Source organism: Pteronotus mesoamericanus, unplaced genomic scaffold, assembly GCF_021234165.1.
Source record: "Pteronotus mesoamericanus isolate MK-2021 breed Mesoamerican mustached bat unplaced genomic scaffold, CSHL_Meso_final scaffold_167, whole genome shotgun sequence".
Classification (NCBI taxonomy): domain Eukaryota; kingdom Metazoa; phylum Chordata; class Mammalia; order Chiroptera; family Mormoopidae; genus Pteronotus; species Pteronotus mesoamericanus.
In genome coordinates this window covers 9,248,413-9,272,310 of record NW_026555308.1, presented here as the reverse complement: position 1 = coordinate 9,272,310, position 23,898 = coordinate 9,248,413, and the positions used below count along the sequence as shown (strand labels likewise).

Sequence of the window (23,898 nt, the reverse complement as noted above, 5' to 3'; positions counted from 1 at the left end):
TAAGGGATCAGAAGCCTTTATCGTTCCACAAACACTCAGGGAAGGGCTGTAGGGCCAGGTGCTGGGCAGGGACTTTAGATACTGTTCGTGGGACCTAGGGCTGTGATGACGTCATTTCGCCCAGAGGGAGGATGTAGGAAGCCAGTTTGGGGAGGGCAGATAAGGGTTTACAAAGGAGGGTTTTTTTTACCCCATTACAACAAATTGAATTTATCTTATTTAATTATAAATATATATTAAGTTATATCAGTACATTTTAAATTCATTGAGTTATACCTAATAAATATTTTTGTTTAACTTTTCTTAATTTAATTTTGATTATGTAATATTGCTCTGGTTCAATATACAAAGATCAACAAGGGTATAAATGTGAAAAGTGTCCTACCGCCTCCTCAGTTCACCTCCCCTGCTTGCAGGCAGCCACGGTTATCAGTTTCTTGTGTATCTTTTGGTGATGTTTCATGCATATTATATAAGGAAATATGTATGTCCTTCTTACACACAAACGATGGCTTACTGTAAATGCTGTTCGGGCTTTTTTCATGCAGTGGTATGTCTTGGGTATTACTGCATTTCTGCACACGCAACTTCCTTGTTCTGTTTTGATGTTTTCCTACTGTTGCCTTGGGTAGATGGGCCACCAGTGACCTATCCGACTTCCTGCTAGTGGACAGGTAGGTGGTTCCTAGCAACGTTGTAACGAATACCTCTGTGTGCTCATTGTTTTGTCACTTTGCCAATGCCTGGGGTTATGTCTCTAATGCATATTCCTAGAGGGGGACTTTGCTGGGTCAAAGGACTTGTGCATGTTAAATTTTGGTGGATGCTTCCATCGTGTGAGCCTCAGTTTACCTTCCCACCAGCCCTCTGTCAGTGACATCTACAACCAGGCCATCTCCACGTGTAACCAAACATTTTGCTCTTTGCCGGGGTGAAAATAACAGATCTGGTGATGGGTGAAGAATGTCCGGGTATCAGTTGTGAGTTTTTTAAAAACACAAACCTCTTATTTTAGAATAGTTTTAGATTTACAGAAAAGTTAGTGTAGATGTCCCATATACTCCATTTATGGAGTATATGAGCTTCCCTCATTGTTAACATCTTACATCAGGAAGCATGTTTGTCACAACTCAGGAACTGACATTGGTACCTTGTTCCCTATTAACCAAACTCCAGATTTTATTTGAAGGTCACCAGTTTTTTCCACTGGATTCTGTTCCAGGGTCCTACATTGTATGTAGTTGTCATGTCTCCTCCTCCAGTCCGTGCAGTTTCTCAGATCTCCTTTGTCTTCTTTGATCTTGGAAGTTGTGAGGAGTACTGGCCTGGTCCCCTGTAAAAAGTTGTCCAGTCTGGGGTTTGTCTGGTGTTTTCTCATGATGAGCCTGGGGTCAGAGGTTTGTGGGAGGAAGACCACATTGCGGAAGTGCAGATATGTGAAGTCCACATGACTTCTCACTGATGATGTTAAGCCTGACCATCTGTCTCTGTGTTGTTTTAACTGCACCTCCCTTCTTTGGAGAGAGGAGCATCATTTCGTATGTGAAGATGAAGTTGTCCAGGGATGGGTCATGGTCAGCTTGATGGGTGTGGGGTTGAGGAGTTGTGGGGGGGGCCCCACAGGAACTGTAGGCAGACCCTTGAGTCCCTGGGGACCGGTTGTAGAAGGGCTGATGGGGAAGGAGCAGCTCCTCAGGGAGAACAGGGTTCAAGGCCAGGCCAAATGAGGAAGTCCTTCCAGAGGAGGCGCCTGGCGGCTTTGGGAGGACAGGAAACAGAGTGGGCTTGGGCTGGCTGAGGCTGAGAAAGGAAGGAGGCTGGTGGTGGGGGGTGGGGGGGAATCCATGGATGTAGGGGGAGGCAGGGAGCTCCAAGGGCTGAGGTCCAGATTGAGGGAAGAGGGGCATTTTGCCTTTACATTTTAACAAGGAAAGATGTGAACTGTCAGAGAGCCGCAGGCACACAGTGCAATGGGGTCTGTGGGTCTTCCTGCCTCCCAGCTGTGAAACCTCTGTGTCACTGTGGGCAAATGACCCCCTCCCCAAGCTTCACTCAGCTTCCCTGTTAATAGTTAGAACAAACGTGTTTACAGTAACCTGAGTGCCCAGTGTTCTGAGTGCACCCACTGGCTCCATTAGTATAGCAGCCCTCTGAGGTGTAGACACTTTCATCAGTCCATGTTCCAGATGATGAAACCAAGGCACATAAAAATGAAGCAACTCACCAAGTTCAACCAGCCTGGAAGTGACAGAGTTGGAATTTGAACCAAGGGAGCTTGGTGTCAGTTTCTGCTCCTCAACGTTTGACCTGCCTTAAAATCTCATTGTCTTAATATTGGGTTTCCCCCCCCCAGCATTTTCATTCCCCTGTCCATACCCTGCCTGCTCACATTCTTCTGTGACCTCTTTTCTCTTGGAGTGACTGTTGGGTATTCAGCAAGCCAGGCCAAGGTCCCTGCCATTCCTACTGTCCCCTGATAGATGGGTGGTACCTGTCCACTCTTGTGAATGACAGGGGGATACATGCATGTGTTTCTGAAAATGCTACGTGTGGCATTGTGTGGGGCACTAGGTGGAGATGTCCCTTCTATGACGTCTCTGAGCTCAGTGGCCGTGGCCTTGGTTTCCTCACCAGGTCATTTCCTCATCAGGTCATTTCCTGATTGGATTTTGTCCTCTGTATCTTGCACAGTTGTCCAAGGAGAATTCTCAGTGTTGGACATTATGTCTCTGTCCTCTTCCTCCTTTGCTTTTGGGCCCTGACTGCCTGTTGGTCATTTCACCGGAAATCAATGGGGGTGGGAAGGAAAAATGACCCAAGATTCCCTAAGTCCCTCATCTATCACTAGCATGCCTTCAGTTCTCACCAGGTCTTTACAAGCGCTGAGGAGGGAGATTGCAGCTGCAAAGGTGTGAACCCTGCTTCCCCGTCCTGTCCACTCAAGTCCACGGGAGTTGCTGGCATTACGGCATCTCAGGGTACAAGTGACTTAGAACCTCCAAATTTGCTTGACAGATTGTTATTCCTGGAGAAGGGATGACACATCATCCATGTCGAACAAGTGGCTCTGGAGCCACGCCCAGGACCAGGTAATGAGCATGTAGAGACAGGTATTTCCGAGTTTAGGGTGGTGGCAGCGATCCTGAGTCCAGATCCTGAAGGGATGGATGATACAGTCTCAGGAAGCGCCACTTTTTGTAACCACGACCAGAACCTGGAATGGATGTCATCAAAAACCAGGTGCCTCTGCAGAGCAAGGATACTAGCAATGTAACAGACTTGCATCAGGGAGTAGAAGTGAGGTTCAGAGATGGACTTTCTTTCTTTCCGAGCTTAGCTTAGTGTTTGCAGCCTTCCATACTTCCCCTTTTAAGTTATTTTCACCCATATCTGGACTTGATGCCCTGCTGCGTGTCCCAAGGTGCCCTGTTGAGAAACATCCTTCCCCCAGGAATCCTGGAGGAGATGAAGGATTCCAGGCCCAGTTAAGTGATTCCAATTCTAGGGCACATTTGGCGAGGCTTTGACCAAATCCTCCTGTTGCCTTGAGCTGCACTGTGAGACCATCCACGATTGAGGTTGTCACCACATGAACATCTTCCTTTAAAAACTGTTTTCTCAGATTCTAAGTTGAGGCTATGAAGGGTAAGAACCTCTCATTTATGTCAGCTTCCCGATCGTGATGCCATCCAAGATGGGGCCTGGACATCTTTTTATATCCAGGTATTTTCTACAAACATTTGTTGAAGCATCAGGGTGACTACCTTGTCGTGATTTGCCGGGGACTTTCCCATCTTTAGCACCAAAAGTCCCATGTCCAGGAAACTCCTGTGCAAACTGTAATGGTGGGCCACCCTATGAAGCACCTGTGATGTTTGGAGCCTAGTTCTAGTTGCTGGAGATGCAGAGTTTAATAAATGTGAATCCTTGCTCTTATAGGGCCCGCAGACTGGTTGGGAAGACAGACAGTTAAAAATGCTCTGTGAAAAGTATGACAGAGGAACACTTACTATATGACAGCTAACGCATACTGAGTGCTTGCATGTCCCTCACTGTTCTGTGTGCTTTCCATAGAGATTCATTTCATCTTTCTAAGAAGCTTAAGAAACTACCATTGTGCCCATTGTGCAGATAGGAACACTGAGGTACAAACGTCATGCTGTGGGGTGTGGGGGAGCCCCACATGACCGCAGGTGGTCTGGCTCCAGACCCTGCAGCCTTGATTTCTGTGCTGTGCAGAGAGATTTGGGGAGGAATTCTACACTGGGAAGGCCAGAGATTGTTCCCTGGAGGGAGCGACATACATGCCGGGGTAGGAGAGGTGAGAGGGATTTGCAGACACATTGGGAAAGAAGGAAGGAAAAGGAGGACAGAGGAAAGAGTGTGCCTGGCATGCTGGAAACATCTAAGCAAGGCTGGAGATTCATGAAAGATTTGTGTTTGCAATGGTGGTAGGAAGTGAAGTGAGAGAGGGGGAGGAAGGAGTCCAGTGCGTCCTGGGAACCCCCTCCATCCGGGGCCACCCAGGACCTTGGGTCACTGTGGTGGGGCACATTTGGTGGGGGGTGTCAGCAAGATTCTAGTGGTCTTGATTTTAAGTAAACGGGAGTCACTGGTTGGGCTGAACTGAGTCTAGTGGTGAATTTGGAGGCTCAGGCTGCCTTGGCTTGTTACATAGAGACCAGAGATTTCCAGTCATGCCTTTTTATTTTTTCCTTCTGTTGAGGTAAAGTTCCCATCACATAAAGTACACCATTTTAAAGTGTACAGGTCAGTGCCATTTAGTACATTCACAGTGTCATGCAACCATCACCTCTGTGTAGTTCTAGAACATTTTCATCTCCCCAAAAAGAAACTGTAACCATTAACATTTCCTCCCCATTTCCTCCTGTTGCCCTTCCTCCAGCCCCTGGCTGCCACTAATTTGCTTTCTGTCACTGTGGATTTACCTATTGTGGACATTTCATGTAAATGGAATCATACAAGATGTGGGCTTTTGTATCTGGCTTCTCTCACTTAGCATCATATTTTCAAGGCTGGTTCCGGTGATGTCTTTGAGCTGAGTTGTCAGGGATAAAGCTGCACGCCAGCCATATCTAGACTTCCCAGGACTCAGATTCTTCCCTTAGAATGTAGGATTCCAGGCAGATTGCTGCCACTCGTGGCTCCCAAGGCATTGAATAAATACAGGGGCAGGCACCAGATGTGTGAGATGACTCTCAAGCTGTTGGTGAGTGCCTGAAACAGCGGCTCTTCCTGGTATGTTTTAGGAAACTCTGAAGCGGTTTAGGTCACATTTTTGAGGAGCAGAGAGGTTGCTAAAAGTGAGGTTCCTTGTGGAGTTTATTCCCACATTCCAGGGTTTCAGGGTCAGTTCATCAGCATCAGTTCAGGGCATGAAGATCCCTGGGCTTGAAGGCTTGGCTTCTCTCTAGCACTTCAGGGCTTTTCCCTTCTCTTTCAACCGAGTGATATTAGAAAGCTGGGACTGAGCTCTGAGACTCAGTTGGCTAGAGGCTTTTGCTTTTTCTCCCCTGGTGTTGCAGCATGTGGCTGAGATATCCCAGCCTACACCATCACTTTAAATATGCAGCTTTGCACAAAATTTGCGTCTTAGGAATTCTGAGATCCACCCCCCTGCTCTGCCGCTTATTGTTTGTCTCCCCAGAATGAGGAAGGAGAGCTTCATGGACATCTACCTTTAGTTGATCATTGAGATCCTGGCCCCATCCTTACTAAAGAAGCGGATTGCTTTGAATTGCAGAGTCCACAGTGACAAAATTACTTGAATCCATTACAGGCAGGTCTCTTTACTTCTGTCTTGTTGTGTGGTGTGAAATTCTGCAGGAAATGCATCTTTTTACCTGGGCTAGGGAAGCATTTATTTTCTATCTGTTTCCCTTGGAGGCAAAGTATGCCAAAAGAGGCTGCTGATTGTGCCTGGATCTCTGACTGTGTCTGGATCTCAAGCCTGGGAGGTGTTTTGATGAGATCTAAAGAGCTCTGGAGTCTGATGGGCATGGGTTCAAATGCCAGCCCTGGCACCCATCTGTGTGACTTTGGACAAACAGCTTAACTGCTCTGGGCCCCAGTTTTTTTGTTTGATTGATGATGATGACAATAATTCCTGACTCAGTGGTGTGAGAACTACATGGGATGGCACATGTAATGGCATGAGTTACAGGGCCCATTACAGTAAAGAGCCAAATATGGTTCATGTTAATACAGTTGTGAATCTGGGGTGGGTGTGCAGAGCAGTAGATTTTGCTTGGGCCAGAACCTCTGGACTCAGAAACACCAAAATAAGGTTTGAATAGCCTCCTTTTCTGGTACCCCTTAGCAGTCTTCAGTTTCTTTGCGGGATGAAGACCCAGCAGATTCAAGACCCAGACAGGCGAGTGACTGGTGACAGGAGGAATTGGTCAGCCCAGACAGCCCAGCCCTGCTTGGCCCCAGGCTGGTCGCCCTGTCCTGCCCACCTCCTTCAGCTTTGGCTTATAAGATTAAGGTGTGAGAGGGCTGGGTATACCTGCAAAAGAATGTACAGATGTGAAACTTCTGGTCAAGATGGCGGCATAGGCAGACATGGCTCGCCTCTTTGCACAACCACATCAAAATTACAACTAAAATATAGAACAACCATCACTCAGAACTGTCAGAAATGGAATTGAATGGAAGTCTGACAACTACAAAATTAAAGAAACCACATCCATCCAAACTGGTAGGAGGCACGCAGATGTGGAATAGGTTGGGCCCTCACCCATGTGTGGTGGATAAAAATTTGGGAGGGATATCTAGGGAGTAAAGAGTCCCAGCCCGAAACCAGGCCCCTGAGCCCAGTGTTCCAGTGCCAGGAAGGTAAGTCCCCATAACTAATGGCTGCAAAAACCAGCAGGGATTGAGTTGGTGGAAGAAACTTCTGGAGCCCCAAGAAGTTCCTCTGAAAGAACCCACACACAGACTTACCTACTCAGACTCCCTTCCTCTAATCTCCAGCTCAGTGGTATACAGTGGTACCAGTGGTATACAGGGAGAAATTGAAGTGTCTGGCATCAAGGAGAGCAGAGGCCATTGTCCCTTTTCTAAACCCTCCCTCCAAAGAGCCGGTAAACTGGTACCATATCTGAGCCTCCATCAACCTGGCTAACACTGTTTGACATGCCTTGGAGATCCCCAGAGGCTCCACCCCACCCAGCTTACTGGCCCGGCCATGCTGCTTTTCCATATGAATCGCTGGTCTTGGCTCATGCTTCACAACTTTCTAAATCCTATCAAACAAGCACCAGCCAGCCTCAGTGAGCCCTAGGTCTGGCACTAGCAGCATCCAGCCTAGGGGCATAGCTTGGCTTTGCCTGGGAATCTCCAAGCCCTGCACAAGTAGCAGCCATCTCATTGCTTTATAGCTCAGGAAGGGTGACTCTGGGCAAATCACAGCTGGGGGCTGACCTTGGCCTGCACCACCCGGGAAACTCCAGGGCCAGCACACCCAGTGGACAGCCACAGTCCACGTTGGAACACCACCACCTTGTCCCCACACAGCTGATCCTCCACGGAGGGCGGAGGTTGGTGGTTAAGTGGTCACAGCCCATCCTTGCAGCTGACTGGCCTGGGTATCCCTCCCATTGATCTGCCAACAGCAGGCAAGGCTCAACTACCAGAGAAGGGTGTACTCAGCCCACACAAAGAGTGCATCTCAAGTACCCAACTTGGGTGATTGGGGAGGCTCTGCCACTGGACTCTACAGGACACCTACTACCTTAGGCCACACTACCAAGACACGGAGTCAAAGAAGCTCTACCTAATACATGGAAACAAACAGAGGGAGGCTGCCAAAACGAGGAGACAAAGAAACACGGCCCAAATAAAAGAACAGATCAAGACTCCAGAAAAAGAGCTAAACGAAATGGAGAAAAGCAATCTATCAGATGCAGAGTTCAAAACACTGGTTATAAGTATGCTTTAGTAATTTAGTGAGGACCTCATAAAAAAGAGGAGCATAAAAAAGATCTAGTCAGAAACAAAGGATACACTAATTGAAATAAAGAACAATTTACAGGGAAGCAACAGTAGAGTGGATGAAGCCTAGAATCAAATCAATGATATGGAACATAAGGAAGCAAAAAACAACCAATCAGGACAACAAGGGAAAAAAAAGAATCCAAAAGAAAGAGGATAGTATAAGCAGCCTCTGGGACAACTTCAGGAGGTCCAACATTTGCATCATAGGGGTACCAGAAGGAGAAGAGAAAGAGCAAGAAATGAGAAATCTCTTTAAAAAAATAATGAAAGAAAACTTGGCTAATTTGGTGAAGGAAATAGACATGCAAGTCCAGGAAGCACAGAGAATCTCAAACAAGATGGATGCAAAACGGCCCACTCCAAGACCCTTCATAATTAAAATGGCAAAGATTAAAGATAAAGAGAATCTTAAAAGCAGCAAGAGAAAATAAGTTAGTTACCTACAGAGGCATTCTCATAAGACGTCAGCTGATTTCTCAAAAGAATCTTTGCACCCTAGAAAGGATTGGCAAGAAGTATTCAAAGTCATGAAAGGCAGGAACCAAGGTTGCTGTACCCATCAAAGCTATCATTTAGAATCGAAGAGCAGCTAAAGAATTCCCCAGACAAGAAAAACCTAACGGAGTTCATCATTATGAAACCATTATTATGTGAAATGTTAAAGAGGCTTATTTAAGAAAAAGAAGTAGCCCTGGCTGGTATGGCTCAGTGGATTGAGCGCCAGCCTGTAGGTTGAAAATACTGGTTTGGTTCCGTGGTCAGGGCACATTCTTGGGTTGCGGGCCAGGTCCCTGGTTGGGGGTGTGTGAGAGGCAACTGATGGAGATATCTCTCACACGTGGATGTTCCTCTCCTTCTCTTTCTCCCTCCCTTACTGTTTCTCTAAAATAAATAAGTAAAATCTCAAAAAAAGAAAAAGGATCAAAACTGTGAACAATAAATACAAATCTATCAACAAACGAATCTAAAAAATAAACTAAACAAACAAGAAGAACAGAGACAGAATCATGAATACAGAGAGCGTTTTGATGGTTGCCAGATGGGAGGGGGTTGTGGGGGAAATGGGTGAAGAGGTCAGGGCATTAAGAAGTACAAATAGGTCGATACAGAATAGTCATGGGGATGTAAAGTACAGTATAGGAAGTGGAGTAGCCAAAGAACTTACATACATGGCCCATGGACCTGAACAATGGTGTGGGGCTGCCTGAGAGAGTGGGGGGTGTTGTGGGGAGGGGGGCAAAGGGGGGGAAATCAGGACAACTGTAATAGCATAATCAGTAAAATATAATTTAAAACAATAAAAAATAAGAAAGTATTTTACCATAGGAAAGAAAAACTCATAGTAAAAAAAAGAATGTATTGGCTGTAAAGGGACATTAGGACTTGGTCAGTAAAAGGTTAAAATGTGGTTGGATGATTGCGTTGATGACGGCAAGAAAAAGGAGGTGTGGTTTAGAAGTACTAGATGAATGAATGTTGGTGATTTGGAAAACTCACTGGACCCACAGAGTGGATTCTCAGTGAGGGCCCCGGGGGTAGGGCCCCGGGGTGGGGGTGGGGGGGGGGATGAAAATTGGTTCTTGGGTGGGGAGGAGAGGCAAAAAAAAAATCTTAGATATTACAGTGGTGTGTGGCCCTCCAAAACTCAACCCTACTGAATGAAATCTTATTTCTTAGTATTTCATTTCTCTTGTTAGGCAGAAATTAAATTATACTTAAATTAATTAATTAAATTTAAAGATAATTTAATTTGTCTCCTTGGGGCAAGGGTGGGAGGGTTGTGGAGGAGGCAGCTGTAATGAAAACAAGGTTGAGAAAGCCTCTTCTCTACTGGGCTCGATGAAAGCTCTACTCCCAGACACGCTCTAGGCCCAGGAATATCCCCTTCACTGCCCATGTACGAGAATATCATTCACTAGGCAAAACGTCGAGACTTGGGACAAAGGAAATTTTCAGCGAGGGACCCCAAAATTCCAAGTGGCACATTTACAGATACGAAAGTGGGGGCTAGGATTCTGCAGCTGGTCATGAGCCAATTTCCAAAGCCAAGCCCAGTGCTTCTCGTGTGAGACATGCAGCTCGGTGGCTCGGAGCGCCTCCTTTTCCCTTCCTGTGACCCGCGGACGCCCTGGGAGAGGCGCGGGGCCCGGGCCGCACAGCCGGGGTTGCCCCGGCAGTGTCGGGACTTCAAGATGGCGGCCACCGAGGTCCCCTGAGCAGAGGGCCCTTGGAGCCGCACAGGTCACCGGCCCGGCAGGCCGGCCTGGCCACATTTCCCATATTTAAAATACGGGCTTGGAGTGTCTCCCTGGATTTGGACGTAGCTAATAAAACAGCCATTCTGAGATGGTGAAAACAGAAAGCTCCGGCCTTTAGCGTTTTCTTGATTTCAAATGGGGGCCAGTGGAAGGTGACTGGAGACTGACCTTCAGCGTGTTCTTTTACATTGATAATCGAGAAAAGCCACTCTTGGGGGCTTAAAAACAAAGTTAAAGAACAGGGGGGAAGAAGGAGACCCCCCCTTGTTTTTTTAATCCCCCTCCCCACACAGCTTCCTGTAACCATGGCAACCAGGGCTCTGCAGAGTGGGGGTGGCGGCGCGGCGCGCCCTATCACCCTGGATTCTTAAGGCTGTGCTTTTTACATGTGAAACTGTGGCTTTGGGTTTTTTAAAACTCAGATACTTTTCTAGAGTTTGCAGTTTCTCCCAGAAAAAAGGACACAAGTAATGTAATTGTGCTAGCTCCTCAGGTGACAAGGGTTCTCTGGTGACCGTGGAGTGCGGGTATGTGTGATGTGCGAGTGTGTTGGTGTGGGAACTGCTGCCCTTCAGAGTGTCACCTTGTTGGGGTTGGGGGCAGGGTTGAGGCGCGTTGAGCAAATCCTTTCCGGAAGGGTGAGTAGGTGGGTGACTAGGTGGGCCTCCTGTCTCTGGGGGAAGCCTAATGAAAAGAAACGGAGAGGGGGACGAAATGGGACTGAGTGAAGTGGCATTTCCTGGCCTGGGGCCTAGGGAAGGAATGCTGTGGAGTTTATTTAGAAAGCTTTCAAACCAGATAGTTAGGGGTTGTTGCTTTTTTCGTTCTCTTTTCTTTATTTTTATTTTTTACTATTCCAGTTTGTTGCTCTTGTTCTTTTCAAAATTATAAGCATGTTTATGTGGCTACGTGATCAAAAGCAATGTTCCCAAGAGACAACGTCCTGAATTCCAGAAAATAGGATGTGATTACAAGAAAGATGATGCCTGGTCAATAAATGGGGGGCCCTGAGCCTTAATTTCCAGAACAATGAGTTCTTTACCTTTCATGGACAGAAGGTTCCTACCCCCTGACAGTTTTATGTTCTATCTTTACAATTTCTGGCCACGTTTTCTTACTTTTGGAGGAGAGAAGCAGTGGTTTTGAAACAGAGGAGTTCTACCGAGTTGAGTCGTTGACTTCCAGTGGTTTGACTCAAACTATTTGCACAATTTAGGGCACCCCAGACCTTATTTTTCCTTCACAAAGCACTCCAATTGCAACCACAGCAAACAGGGCTATTTTAGGCTTGCTGTACGCATGGTGTTTTTTGCTCTTGTGGGTTTTTTTTTTTTTTTTTTTTAATATGTCTTAGTTTTCATAATAAATCATGTAGACAGCAAGGGTCTGCCTTTCCTGAGACAGGAAGGGACAGCAAGTCCTTGAGGCCAAATGTGGATGTAAATTATTGCAGAGCACCCTGGCCTGTTCTCCCAGCTGAAGACTTCTCGGGCCCAGTCCCTGTGAGAAGAAGCTGGGGGAGTTCCTGGGGCCAGACTGAGGGAACATCAGCAGACTTAGGAGGTGAGCTTGATAGATATGTGTGCTGGGGCTGATCTTTGTGGCCTTTGTTCTTCTGCATTTTTGTATCTGTATGTTAGAGGAACCTGGCAACAGTCCTTAACCACTTTCCACAATGCTCTCATTTTTAACCCCTGAGCCTATTTTCAAAGATGTTCTGTGATCTTGTTAACCCTCCTCTGCCCTCCTGGCCTCTCCATTCACATATAGAGACCTTTTGCAGTTTTCTTCTTGCTTCTCTTATAGACCTTCTGTGTCACCTACCCTTTCCAGGGTTGGACCTTCCTCTTCTCTATAACCTTCCATGGCTCCCATTGCTCCACAGCATTGTTGTCCCATAGAACTAGGAAATGAGCTACATGGGTAATTTAAAATTGTTTAGAAGCCACATTTTAAAAAAGTGTAAAAGAGGCAGGTGAAATGAATTTTAACAACATATTTTACTCCATCTATCTGAAATAGTATCATTTCAACATACAGTTGATATTAAAAAATTATGAATGACATATTTTATGTTCGCATTTTTATGTTTGAAACTCAGGGTGTATTTTACATTGACATACCCCAAACTGGATCCTAAAATTTTATCAAAAACATTTGATCTCCATTCAGAGTTTATTAAATTTGCTGTTGCAAAAGTAGATTCACATACCCAAGGTGTCCCAGCCTTACAAAAGGCTTCCTGGTAACTGAATTCCATATTCTATTTTAAAATTAAATTGCTTTTATTTAAATACAATTTAAAAATTGAGTTCTTCAGTTACACTGACTGCCATTTCAAGTGTTCACTATCCTGTGGCTGGTGGCAACTATATTAGACAGCCCCAATAGAGAATATTTCCATCCTTCCAGAAAGTTCCATTGAACAGTACAGTCTTATACAGTCCAAACACCTCAAAAGGACTTTCAAAATTTTCTAGAACCCAGTTCCAACCGATCTAGCTTTATTTACTGACTTCGTTTTGCACATGTTCACTTTCCACTTTGAAATGCATGCCCTTTCTTCTCTTCCCCCAGAGAAGTCTCTTTTTTCATGCTGGCTTAATGGCAGAACTTCCTCGAAGAATTCTCCCCTTCTCCCTGCAGCAGAATTAATTGCTGCCTCTGCTTCCCACTGGTTTTAGAAGATGAAGCAGAACGTGTGGGAAGGGGCCGCAGACCCATCCGAGCTCCCAAACCGTGGCTTGCTGCCCTGAGAGCTCGTATCCCCATTTCTCCTGAGACAGGTTTGAATGGATCTCCTAACACACAGCAGCCTGGGCCCTGCCCCATTGGAAAACATAGCCGCACAAAGGACGGCACTGTGTCCTGCTCCACGGAGGCCCCGGGGCTGTGAGTGTGGGCCTTCAGACAGGAACACACCCTGGGCACAGGCCATGTAAATCTAGGCGGGCACTGGCTCCAGGAGAAAAAAAAAATCCTTTCTTTGCCCTCACAAAAGGAAATGTGCGCCTGGCTGCTCTGATACTCATTTTTCAAAATGGGAATTGGGGGTGGTGTGTGTGTGTGTGTGTGTGTGTGTGTGTGTGTGTTTGTGTTTACTTTGAAAAACTAAGACATACGTACAGAAAAGTGCACAACTCGAATTTTCACAAAGCTAATGTACCCATGTAACCAGGCCCCAGATGAAGAAAGAGAACATGACCAGCCCCCGAGAATGGCCTCCCTCCCGCCCCTTCCACACTCTTCTCCGCCTCCCCAGAGTCACCGCTTTCCTGACTTCTAGCCTCATGATTCATTTTGCCCATTTCTGAACTTCATGTACATTTCTGTGTGCGTTTTTGGCGTCTGGCTTCTTTTGTGCAGCACTCTATTTGCGATAGCCTGTGGTTGGATTTTGGATGCCTTTATCTTTTCTGGCACCTGAAGTTTTATTCGTAAAAAACCACAGCAGTTAAAAAGAAGAAAGCACTAGGTGTGAAAGACGGGTGGTTTGAAGTGTGAAGAAACTTCTGCTCAAATTTGGTAGATGTTAGCCCCTGGGATTTTCTAAGTTTAGGGGATTTTTATAGATTTGGGCAGTTTTCCGTTGTCATTACTTTTATCTTTATTTAGGGAATCCTTGTTAAGGGGATGATTCTTGGTCTTGAAGGGACATGATCTCCTTTTCTGGCTTTTGGACAAGGCTGAACATGAGTCATTTCCTCATACTTTCTTTTTGTCAGGTAGAAAATTAAATATGAGAGTGGAGGAGAGAGAGAGAGGTGTCAGTTGACTTTCTGATCTGGTATCTTCTGTTTTTGCTTTAGGTGAAATGTCTGCTCCGGGACTGTACCAGGCGACCGCTGGGCCTTCGTCAGTGCCCACCGCACCCCCGTCCTATGAAGAGACGGTGGCCATTAGCAATTACTTCCCCACGCCTCCTGCTCCCGTGCCTGGGCCAACCACAGGGCTCGTGACTGGCCCCGATGGGAAGGGCATGAACCCTCCTGCGTACTACACCCAGCCGGTGCCTGTCCCCAACGCCAATGCAAGTACGTGTGGCCTTCCCTGTCTCCTTACCGCCCTGGCCTTGGGGGCTATGTGGGAATCAAGAGAGCCACCCGAGTGACTCTGAGTCTAAGCGAAGTGCCAGTCAGTCCAATTTTCATTTGTGTGAAATGTTACATACAGTCTTTTAGGTTCAGCATCAGAGAGTCTCATGGCTTTTCCGTAATAAAGTACGGTTTATGAGCTTTCCCTAGTCTGCCGTAAATCGATCCTTTGGCACGTACACAGAGGCGCAACCAACCATGCCAGGGAAATTTGGCTATGACAGTTTGCTTTTCAGAGCCCCTACCCTTCCTGCTGAAGTTTGATAGAAGCCCTGAGCCCCGAGTTCAGGCCTGGAGTAGCAGAGGGGGAAGAAACTGCTGTGAGTGAGGAGAGGGTGAGCTGAAACCTGCCCCAGCCCAGCAGTACCATTTGCAAAAGTTGCTCCCCTGCCTTCCAGCAGCTTCTCTTTTTCTTTTTTTAAACATCTGATAAGGGTTTAGGATCCAAAATATATAAAGAACTCATACAACTTAACACCAAAAAGACAAACAATTCAATTAAGAAATGGGCAGAGAACCTGAATAGACACTTCTCCAAAGAGGACAGATGGCCAATAGACATATGAAAAGATGCTCAATGTCACTAATCATCAGCGAAATGCAAATTAAAACCACAGTGAAATCATCACCTCACAACTGTCAGAATGCGGGGGTGAGAGGGGGCTTTCTTTTAAAGCTTGTTATCTAATCCAGTGCTTCTCAAACTTCTTCAAAAGTAAACATACCTAAAAAAGCATACCATGTGTGGCGCACAGCGGGGCAAATGGTTGAGGCTGTCAAAGCAGCAAACTTGGGGCCCCAGCCCCATTGCCAGCTGCAGCACGAAAGGCTGGGACGATCAGTACCTTGGCACACCGGCATTTGTTTGCGTAGCGCAGTGAAGACTCCAGTGTGGACGCATGACATGTCCTCTCCCTGTCCCTGGGCACTGGACACAGAAGGCTGCCACTGGAACCATGGCTCCCTGCCTCTGGAAACTGAATGTCATGTGGCCGCCACTGCTGCCGTCTCAGCAGGCACCGTGCAGGGCGTATTTCACAGAACAGGCAGAGTGATTTGGTCCAAGGTTTCCAGTGAGTAGCCTCCAAGCCTGGCTATCCAGGCCCTCTAGGAAATTGCAGCACCTTTTTATTTAATGTTGTTAACTGATTCACATTGTTCTGAATTCAAAGTGATACAATGAGATATGCATGAAGAAATTTCACTTCCTTTCCCATTGTATCCCGTGGACCCTTGCAACTTTTAGGTGACTACTCTTAAACTTTACATGTCCTTTTGACATTTCTCTTTGCAAACATAATGAACACATATAAATATTCCTATCACTTCCTTTTCTTACAGAAATGATAGCATGCTACACACATAGTATATGTGTACATGTGCGTTCTTTTGCACCTTGTTTTTTTCTCATTTAACCAAATATCCTTATGGGTACATAGACAGCTTTCTCATTTTCTTACAACAGCATAGATATGCACTATGTGGATGTACCACAGTTTATATTAACCAGTATCTATTAATGTGTATTTGGCTTGATCCCAATTTTTTGCTTGTAAACGGCACCACATATGTGATTTCTTTTAAGTATGTAGGTATGCTTTTAGAAGAAATCCCCAGAAACAGGATTACTGGGTCAAAGGACAAGTGCATTTATAATTTTTAAAAATATTTAATTTATTTTACTTTTTAGAGAGAGGGGAAGGGAAGGAGAAAGAGAGGGAGAGAAATAGCAATGTGGGAGAGATACATTGATCGGTTGCCTCTCGCATGCTCCTAACTGGGGACCTGGCAGGCACCCCAGGCATGCGCCCTGACTAGGAATTGAACCAGTGACCTTTTGGTTCATAGGCCAGTGTTCAATCCACTGAGCCACACCAGTCAGGGCTGTAATTTTGGTTAATATTGCCAAATTGCCCTCCATAGAGGTTTATCATTGTGCACCCTTCCCAGCGATCTCTGAGAGTGCCCATTTCCTCAAAGCCTTTGCCAACGGAGTATATTGTCCAACTTTTGAAATTTTGCCAATGTGATTGGTAAAAAATTTTATCTTAGTACCGTTTTAAATTTCATTTATCTTATAATGAGGGAGGTTTTTTCATTTCTTCATTTGTTTAAGCCCTTTTGCATTTCCCAGCAGTAACTCCTCGTCCTGCTGGAATTAGCTAAAGCTGGTTCCCATGGCTGGGCACTGTTACACTGTTGTAAACCCCTTTCTCCTAGAAGCCGGAGTGTTTCTTCATGCATTTATTTTGATACTGGTCCTTGAAGGACCACAGTGAAAGAGCTGGATTGTACCCCAAGTATCCATCCTTCTAGAGATGAAGGAAAAGGAGTCAAAGGTGATGGTAGGTGGCCTCTACCTCCAGCATTGGCTCCAGTTCCCAGACTTTACTGAGTTTTGTTGTTAAGTGTTTGAGTTGGACATAAGCAATATGCTGACCTGTTGCTCATGATTCAGTAACTTCACAACATCCACAGATGTGACATTCCTATACCTTCTTCTTTTTTGCTTTCTTCTTGTCTTCCTTTTACTCTTTCTTCCTTCTTTCGTTGCTCCATTGTGTAGGTTAGGAGTCTGACAGGTCTCACTGGGCTAAATCGAGCCTTCCTTTCTGGAGGCCCTAGGGGAGGGTCCGTTTCCTTGCCTTTTCCAGCTTCGTGGCTCATGCCCCCCTTCCTCCATCTTTGAAGCCACAACAGCAATCCAAGTCCCTCTCACGCATGGCATCACTCCTCTAGCAACTTCTCCATGACCTTGCCCTTGAGTATTTCCTGTTGCTTTAGTATCACCAGCTGATTCAGTATCGCCAGCAACTCAGGAGGAAATTGCCAGGGCAGAGAGTAGGCCTGTGAGTCTGCCTGGGCTCACCTCACTCCCGTGTGCCCTAGTTTTCTCCTGTATAAGTTAACACTCATCAACTACCTACATCAATGAATTATTAAAGTGAAACCAAGTTTTATGAGTAATCATTTGATAAAAGTGCTCAAGTAACTTTGACCCCCTGAGAAGGGAGAGGACAAGATAACTTTTGACTTTTAGCTCACTCTCTGCTCAATAAGTAACTCATTTTTGTACCAAAACAAAAGTCAATAAAATTCACACATGACTACTAAAGCAGGCTTCTTCAATTGTGTTTTTCTGGGGGGAGCATCTTCCTGGGCCTCGCGAGGAGTATTAGGCTCAGTTAGCCCTGGGAAATTGTTAATTTCCTCTAATACATAGATTATAGCAATGGCATTCCAACAGCCTAAAAAGGAACCGAAGGCTGTCACTTTCACAGAAATATGAGCTTAAACAACTTTGCCAAATACCAAAAAGAACATGTAAAACTCTAAGGGCTTTGGGATCGACGTGAATCTAGATTCTTTTCTGGTGATTGTGAATGTATGTGCGTGTTTGCCACCTAGTTTTCCCTTTCAGCATGATTTTATGTGCTCTCTTCCTGTGTCAGCACAGTCCCCTGACTTGCCGTGAAGAACTGGGTCAGTATCCCTGGCTCCGCGAGCTCCAGCCTTTGCACTGGGCATTGGAGTTGATAAAGGGGCCACTTTTTGTGAAAGGAGGGAACTGTTTTATCGAGGGGCCACTCTGTACCAGGCATGGTATGAGGCTCTTTCTTCACCAGCATTATCTCATCTAATCCTAAAAACAACTCTTTTACATCCATTTTTTAAATAACAGCTTCATTGAAATTTAATTCCCAGACCATAAAGTTCAGTCTTTTCAAGTGTGCAATTCAGTGGTTTTAGTCTGTTCGCAGCGTTGCACAACCATCAGCACTAATTCTAGAACATTTCCATCACCCCAGAAAGAAATCCTCTCCCTGTTAGCAGTCCTTCCCCATTCCCCTTGCCCGAGCCCCTGGCCACCACTAATCTATGGGTGCAGAAAATGGGGACAAAACCCCCACCACATCATGGTCTCTGAAATTACCGTCTGCAGACCGCCTCTGTAGAACCACTCAGGAAGCTTTAAATGGAGTTTGAGGACCCTGGCCCAGACCTGCGGAGTCAGACTGTGTTGGGGGTGGGGACTGGGAACCTGCATTCTCAATAAGCGCCCACATGATTCCACGGACAATTGCATTTGAAAGCCTGGCCGAGCTGAGCCAAGCCCCTCCTCCGGGAACACAGTCCTTTTCCCCACCTCGTGTGTGGCGGCTTAGAGAGCCCCTCAAGTTTTACTTCTGGAAATCTGCCCGTTTCCTCTTTTTCCCTTTTTGTCCCCTCCCCTAATATTTTTTTAAATATCAGATTTGGTTTTTATTGTGGAGCATCCGTATCAGGGCACAGTGCTGCACACACAACTACAAATCATCTTGGGGAAAAAGCTGTAAAGAAAAAAGTGCAACTGCTTTAAGTTTGCAGTCTTGACTTGAGGAATCCGCGCTGCCAGAGGGGTCCTGGCCCCCGAGGGGCTTCCTGATGGTGGCTGCCCCAGATTTCTGCAGCCTCGGGCCTGCCCCGCCCAATTTTTAAAGATAGACAACATGAAATATATCATCTTAAGCATTTCCAAGTATAAGTTCAGTGGCATCGAGTACATTTACATCGTCGCGCAACCACCGCCACCACCACCCGTCTCCAGAACTTGTCCCTCTTGCGAAGCTGAAACTCTGTCTCCATTAAACACGTCCCCATTCCCCCTCCCTGCAGCCTCTGACAACCGCCATCTACTTTCTGTCTCTATGAATTTAACTCCTCTAGGTGCCTGATAGACGAGGAGTCATACAGTATTTGTCCTTTTGTGACTAGCTTATTTCACTTCGCATGACATCGTCAGGGTTCGTCCGTGTCGTGTGTGTCAAAGCCGCATTCCTTTTTAAGGCTGAATCGTATTCCATTGTATGGATGGACCACATTTTGCTGATCGGTTCATCCATGGGTGGACACTGGCTTTTGTGAATAGTGCTGCTATGGACAGGGGTGTGCCAATAACTGTCAGACCCTGCCTCTACCTTTCTGTCGCCTGACAGACGTTTCCCTTGTTTACTAATCGGGCTCTGTCCTTTTCCCTTCCGCCAGTTGCTGTGCAGACGGTCTACGTGCAGCAGCCAGTCGCCTTCTTCGACCGCCCAGTCCAGATGTGTTGTCCTTCCTGCAACAAGATGATTGTGACCCAGCTGTCCTATAATGCCGGTGCCCTCACCTGGCTCTCCTGTGGGAGCCTGTGCCTGCTCGGGTAAGTCTGGGGTCCACTCAGACCCCTAGGCTCTCCCATGTTCCTCTCATAGGATTTCCCGACTGTAGCTTGTACTTCTGTCTTGTGTGCTGCTGTCCTGTGCATGTAGGATGTTGAGCGGCATCCTTGGCCTCTACCCACTCTGCGCCAGCAGCATCTCTCCCCGATGTATTAATTAGAAGTCGCCTCCTGTTGAGAACCACTGCTCTTAAGCACGTCAATGCCTGGAAGCTACTGTTCCATCATTTCTTCTTGCTCATCTGCTCAAACCACTCCCTGTGTGTGGGGACAAGCGTAGCAGCCACTTACATCTGTGTAGGGTGATACCCTAGGGATTTCTTTTTCTTCTAGAATTTCATGACCTAAATAATAATGTTTGCCTGACTCTGAGAGAAGCTTTAAATAATCCGTACATAAAAATGCTTGATAGTTATCTTTTCAAAACTTCTTGTCTTTATGAGCCCAAGTATTTTTCCCATTGCATCCACAAGGGGATTGTGTAAATATTTATGTCTGTACCAAGAGTATTATGTTGAAAGAGACAACACTTTCTGTTCTGGGAGAAATTTGAAGAAACACAACTTAAAATTTTTTCCCAAACAGATAAAGGCAGCCACCTTATTCCTGGCCGTAGGAGTCTCTCAGAAAACCATGGGGCTCTGTTTTCTTCCTTGAAGGAAGTGGTGTCTGTGCATTTCTTTTCAGGAGCCCTTGCCTCTTGTACAACTGGCTCTCTCTTACTATGCCACAGGCCTTATGGAGGTCCTTCCTGTATATGCTGATTACATAGGTTAAGGGACATTATTTTGGGGAACTTTATTTGGTTGTTGCTGTAAGAAGCAGCCTCTCCATATGGAAAAGTGATCTGTCTGAGACAGGTCACCAAGCGACAGCCCAAGAGCCAAATCTAGCCCATTGAAGTTTTATTGGAATACATCATGCCATTTGTATGTGGGTTATCTGTGGCTGCTCTCATGCTACAATGGCAGATAAACTATGTAGTATCTGGCTCTTTACAAAAGAAGTTCACTAACCTCAATCTAAGACGTTGAAAGGTACCTAGATAACCCAAGATTTGAAAATGTGCTCGGTGCAGTCTGTCTGTGGGAGCAAGCTTGGCAGTAGGTGGCATATTAGTGTCCTGTGGCTGCCATAACAAATGACTACACACCTGTTGGTTAAAAGCAATAGAAACTTATTTTCTCACAATTCTGGAACCTAGAATTCCAAAATCAAGGTGCCGTGTTCCTTCAGAACGCTCTAAGGGAAGAATCCTTCTCTGCCCCTTCTGGCTTCTGATTGTCCAGGTGTTCTTAGCTTGTGGCCACAGCACTGCCTGTCTTCACATGGCCTTCGTTCCCCTGTGTTTCTGTGTGTCCTCTCCTCTTCTAAGGACACCAGTCATTGGGTTTAGGGAGCCCTCTTGGATAGTCCAGCATGACCCCACCTTGAGATCCTTAATTATATCTGCAAAGACCCTATCTCCAAATAAGGTCTCATTTATAGGTTCTGAGGGGTTAGGATGCCTGATGTATCTTTTGGGTGGCCACCATCCAAACTACTCCAGTCACTAACATATTTTTCTTGTGACTGTTTTTGTTCACCCAGGTGCATAGCAGGCTGCTGCTTCATCCCTTTCTGTGTGGACGCCCTGCAGGATGTGGACCATTACTGTCCTAACTGCAAAGCTCTCCTGGGCACCTACAAGCGTTTGTAGGACCTGGCCAGACCTGACGGGAGCCGCGTGTGGCAGGGGGTCCTTCCCGACTCTCGGCCAGCCCCAGCCCTGGTGGAGGTTCCACCTTGGTGGTCTCATCTCTCCAGGGCCTCCACCTTTGTGTCTTCTTTTGGGGGAAAAATATTGCAAAAGTAACACACTTCCAAACCCCAGAAACTGCTGCTTGGAGCCGTGCACAGGACATGCAGAGACATTCACCTTGAGTGCTGGGTCAAGGGTTTCCCGCCTGCCGGCCACCCCACGTCATCCCGTGTAACTGTGATCATTGCCCTGTCTGAATATCTTCTGGTGATTTGCCTTGCCAGCTTCTTTTCTTGCCTCCGTGGGCCTTCCCGGTGGCGGGCTCAAACTGAGAAGCCACAGGTTGCCTTACGTGTGAGACTGCTCTGGCCTGAATGCGGCCCAGCCAGACGTTAGAGTCCCCATCGTGTCCGTCTGTCCTCACGTCTGATGACAAAAGGCTTGCCTTAAGGCCGTGGCACTCAGGTTCTGTAACTGCAGGCTTGTCACAAGCACGAAAACTCACTTTAATTTCTTAATTCTTTAAGTCCATGGAGGGACTACTCACCCCCGCCCCCCAGACACACATCCGTGGGGTCATAAACGATGCTAGACATCCGGGGCTCGGTCTCCTCACTGACCTGTCTTCCCTCAGCTCTCTGTGCCAGACCCTTGGCCGCTTTCCATGAAGGGCTTTTTCTCGTGGAGAAATTATTTGTATTAACAGTTTTTAATGACCTTTTGGTCTTAAACACCTTTGAACATAATTTTGAAAGATGGCATTTATAGAACTGTTTTCTGTAACTGTATAATTGGTATCATTTTCCCATTTGCCAGGGCACTCTCATATATATATATATATATATCTGTTTATTTTTTTCCCCTTAACAGAAACAGTCATATGTAATTGCACCCACTGCCTTTACCTGGGTTAATGTTGTTCTTGAAAACCTCTGTAACAGAACTCAGAAAGTGGGATCCTTTTTGGGTTCCTGGTGGTGAGTTTGGACAGGAAGAAAAGCACGTGTGAGCCCATCCGGGTACCATGGTGCTGAAAAGCTCGGGGGCCGGAACTGTTTCAAGGGCATCTAAAGTCTGATTGTATTTTTCGGAAATATAATTTGTTGTATAACATCAGAAGACATGATTTCTAGGACTCAAGCAGCAAGCCAGAGTTCTTGGGTTGCTGCCGTGTCATCTTTGAAATCAAGACAAAGCTGGGCTTGCCTTCCGAGAGTCCCCATTTTGATGATAAATAGGCACAGGGAATGCATGTGAATAATATTATGTAGAAGTCAAGCCTAGGCCTTGAACAAAAATCTGTATATTGGCTGAAAATTAGAGTCATAAGCATTGATTCAGCTTATTCATTTGATATTTTGAACTTCCAGTAATTATTTTTTTGCAACGAATACGGATACTACATCGTACTTTGGTGTTTATCTGCTTTAAAAAAATAAAGTCTTTGGTTCATTTGGTGAACTATCAATTCTTACAGTGTGAAGAAAGGTCTCATGTGTTTCTAGCCGTTGTTACAAAGAACCTTTATTTGCTCCATAACAGTAGAAAATCCTTCCTGATAAAAACTTCAGACTTACTGAATATCCTGCTATGTCAAGATGACCGATGCTGAGTCGGGTAGGTTGCTAGTGAGTCAGATTTTAACATTAGGCTATTGGAGCGCAATAGGCGTCATCGATGGCAGCCAGCCACAGCTTTCAAGTTTTAATAAAATGCACAGAAGAAAGCTGTCCCCATTCATTCTGCAAACAAAACGTGCTTTGTTAATTGATCAGGGCGGTTGTGAGATGCTAGAAGGAGAGCATTGTAACTTGCCAGGAATATGAATGTCATCCTCCCCTTTTTCACCTGGTGATAAAACTGCATTTGGGAAGGTGCAGGAAAATAATGTCGTCTCAGCGTGGCTTACATTGTTATGTAAACCCTATCTTACGGTCTTGAAAAATTTATGCTCAGTTTTGATCATGTGTTTTTCTTTCATTTGACAAAACTGAAGGCCATGCATATTTAGCAGTTTTGTTCAGATGGTGGTATATAATTGTTCCCAGGTTGTTATTAATTACATATGCAAAGTCTTCAAAACAAGAGCCCTGTTTCAAGGACCATAACAGATACTGTGGAAATTATAAAGCGATGTCAGATGCCTGGAGACCCTTCTTGAACCTGGGCTTGCCTGAGCATTTATTGGACCTTCCATTTTATTGGTCAAAGTACAGGCTTTCTTAATATATTTGTATGAATTAAAGGTTCTTTGATTCTGCCACAGTTTGCTGGGGATTTTGGAGTGAGTTTGTTGCAAACACTGAATCAATTCCAATTAATGAGAGTACTTTATGTCTACTTGGATCTTGAAAAAGATTTTTACCATTTTCAAACCACAAATGGCTGTATTTCTTAATATGTGTTTGTCCGTCTAGGCGAGGTAACCTTATACATAAGTGTTGGTTTGTGTCTTGTTAAAAACTATTCCATTATTGCATCTGTTAAGCCAGCTTTAAGCACATGACTGCTTCCTGGCTGACCACAACCATACCCATGAAAATGTTTTTTCTGGGACAGCTGGCTTCCCAGTTGCTATTGAGAACA

General features: G+C 45.8%; 1 protein-coding gene across 1 annotated transcript in view; it reads left to right on the top strand.

Annotated features, from left to right (window-relative positions):
- Window positions 1-22,764, top strand: part of LITAF (lipopolysaccharide induced TNF factor) — a 29,832-nt gene extending 7,068 nt beyond the window's left edge. The window contains exons 2-4 of the mRNA XM_054589580.1: window positions 14,087-14,311; window positions 19,397-19,553; window positions 21,162-22,764. Of these exons, the coding sequence (XP_054445555.1) occupies window positions 14,092-14,311; window positions 19,397-19,553; window positions 21,162-21,270 (486 nt within the window). The 5' untranslated portion in view covers window positions 14,087-14,091 and the 3' untranslated portion in view covers window positions 21,271-22,764. The remainder of the gene's footprint in view (window positions 1-14,086; window positions 14,312-19,396; window positions 19,554-21,161) is intronic.
- Window positions 22,765-23,898: the final 1,134 nt, after the last annotated feature.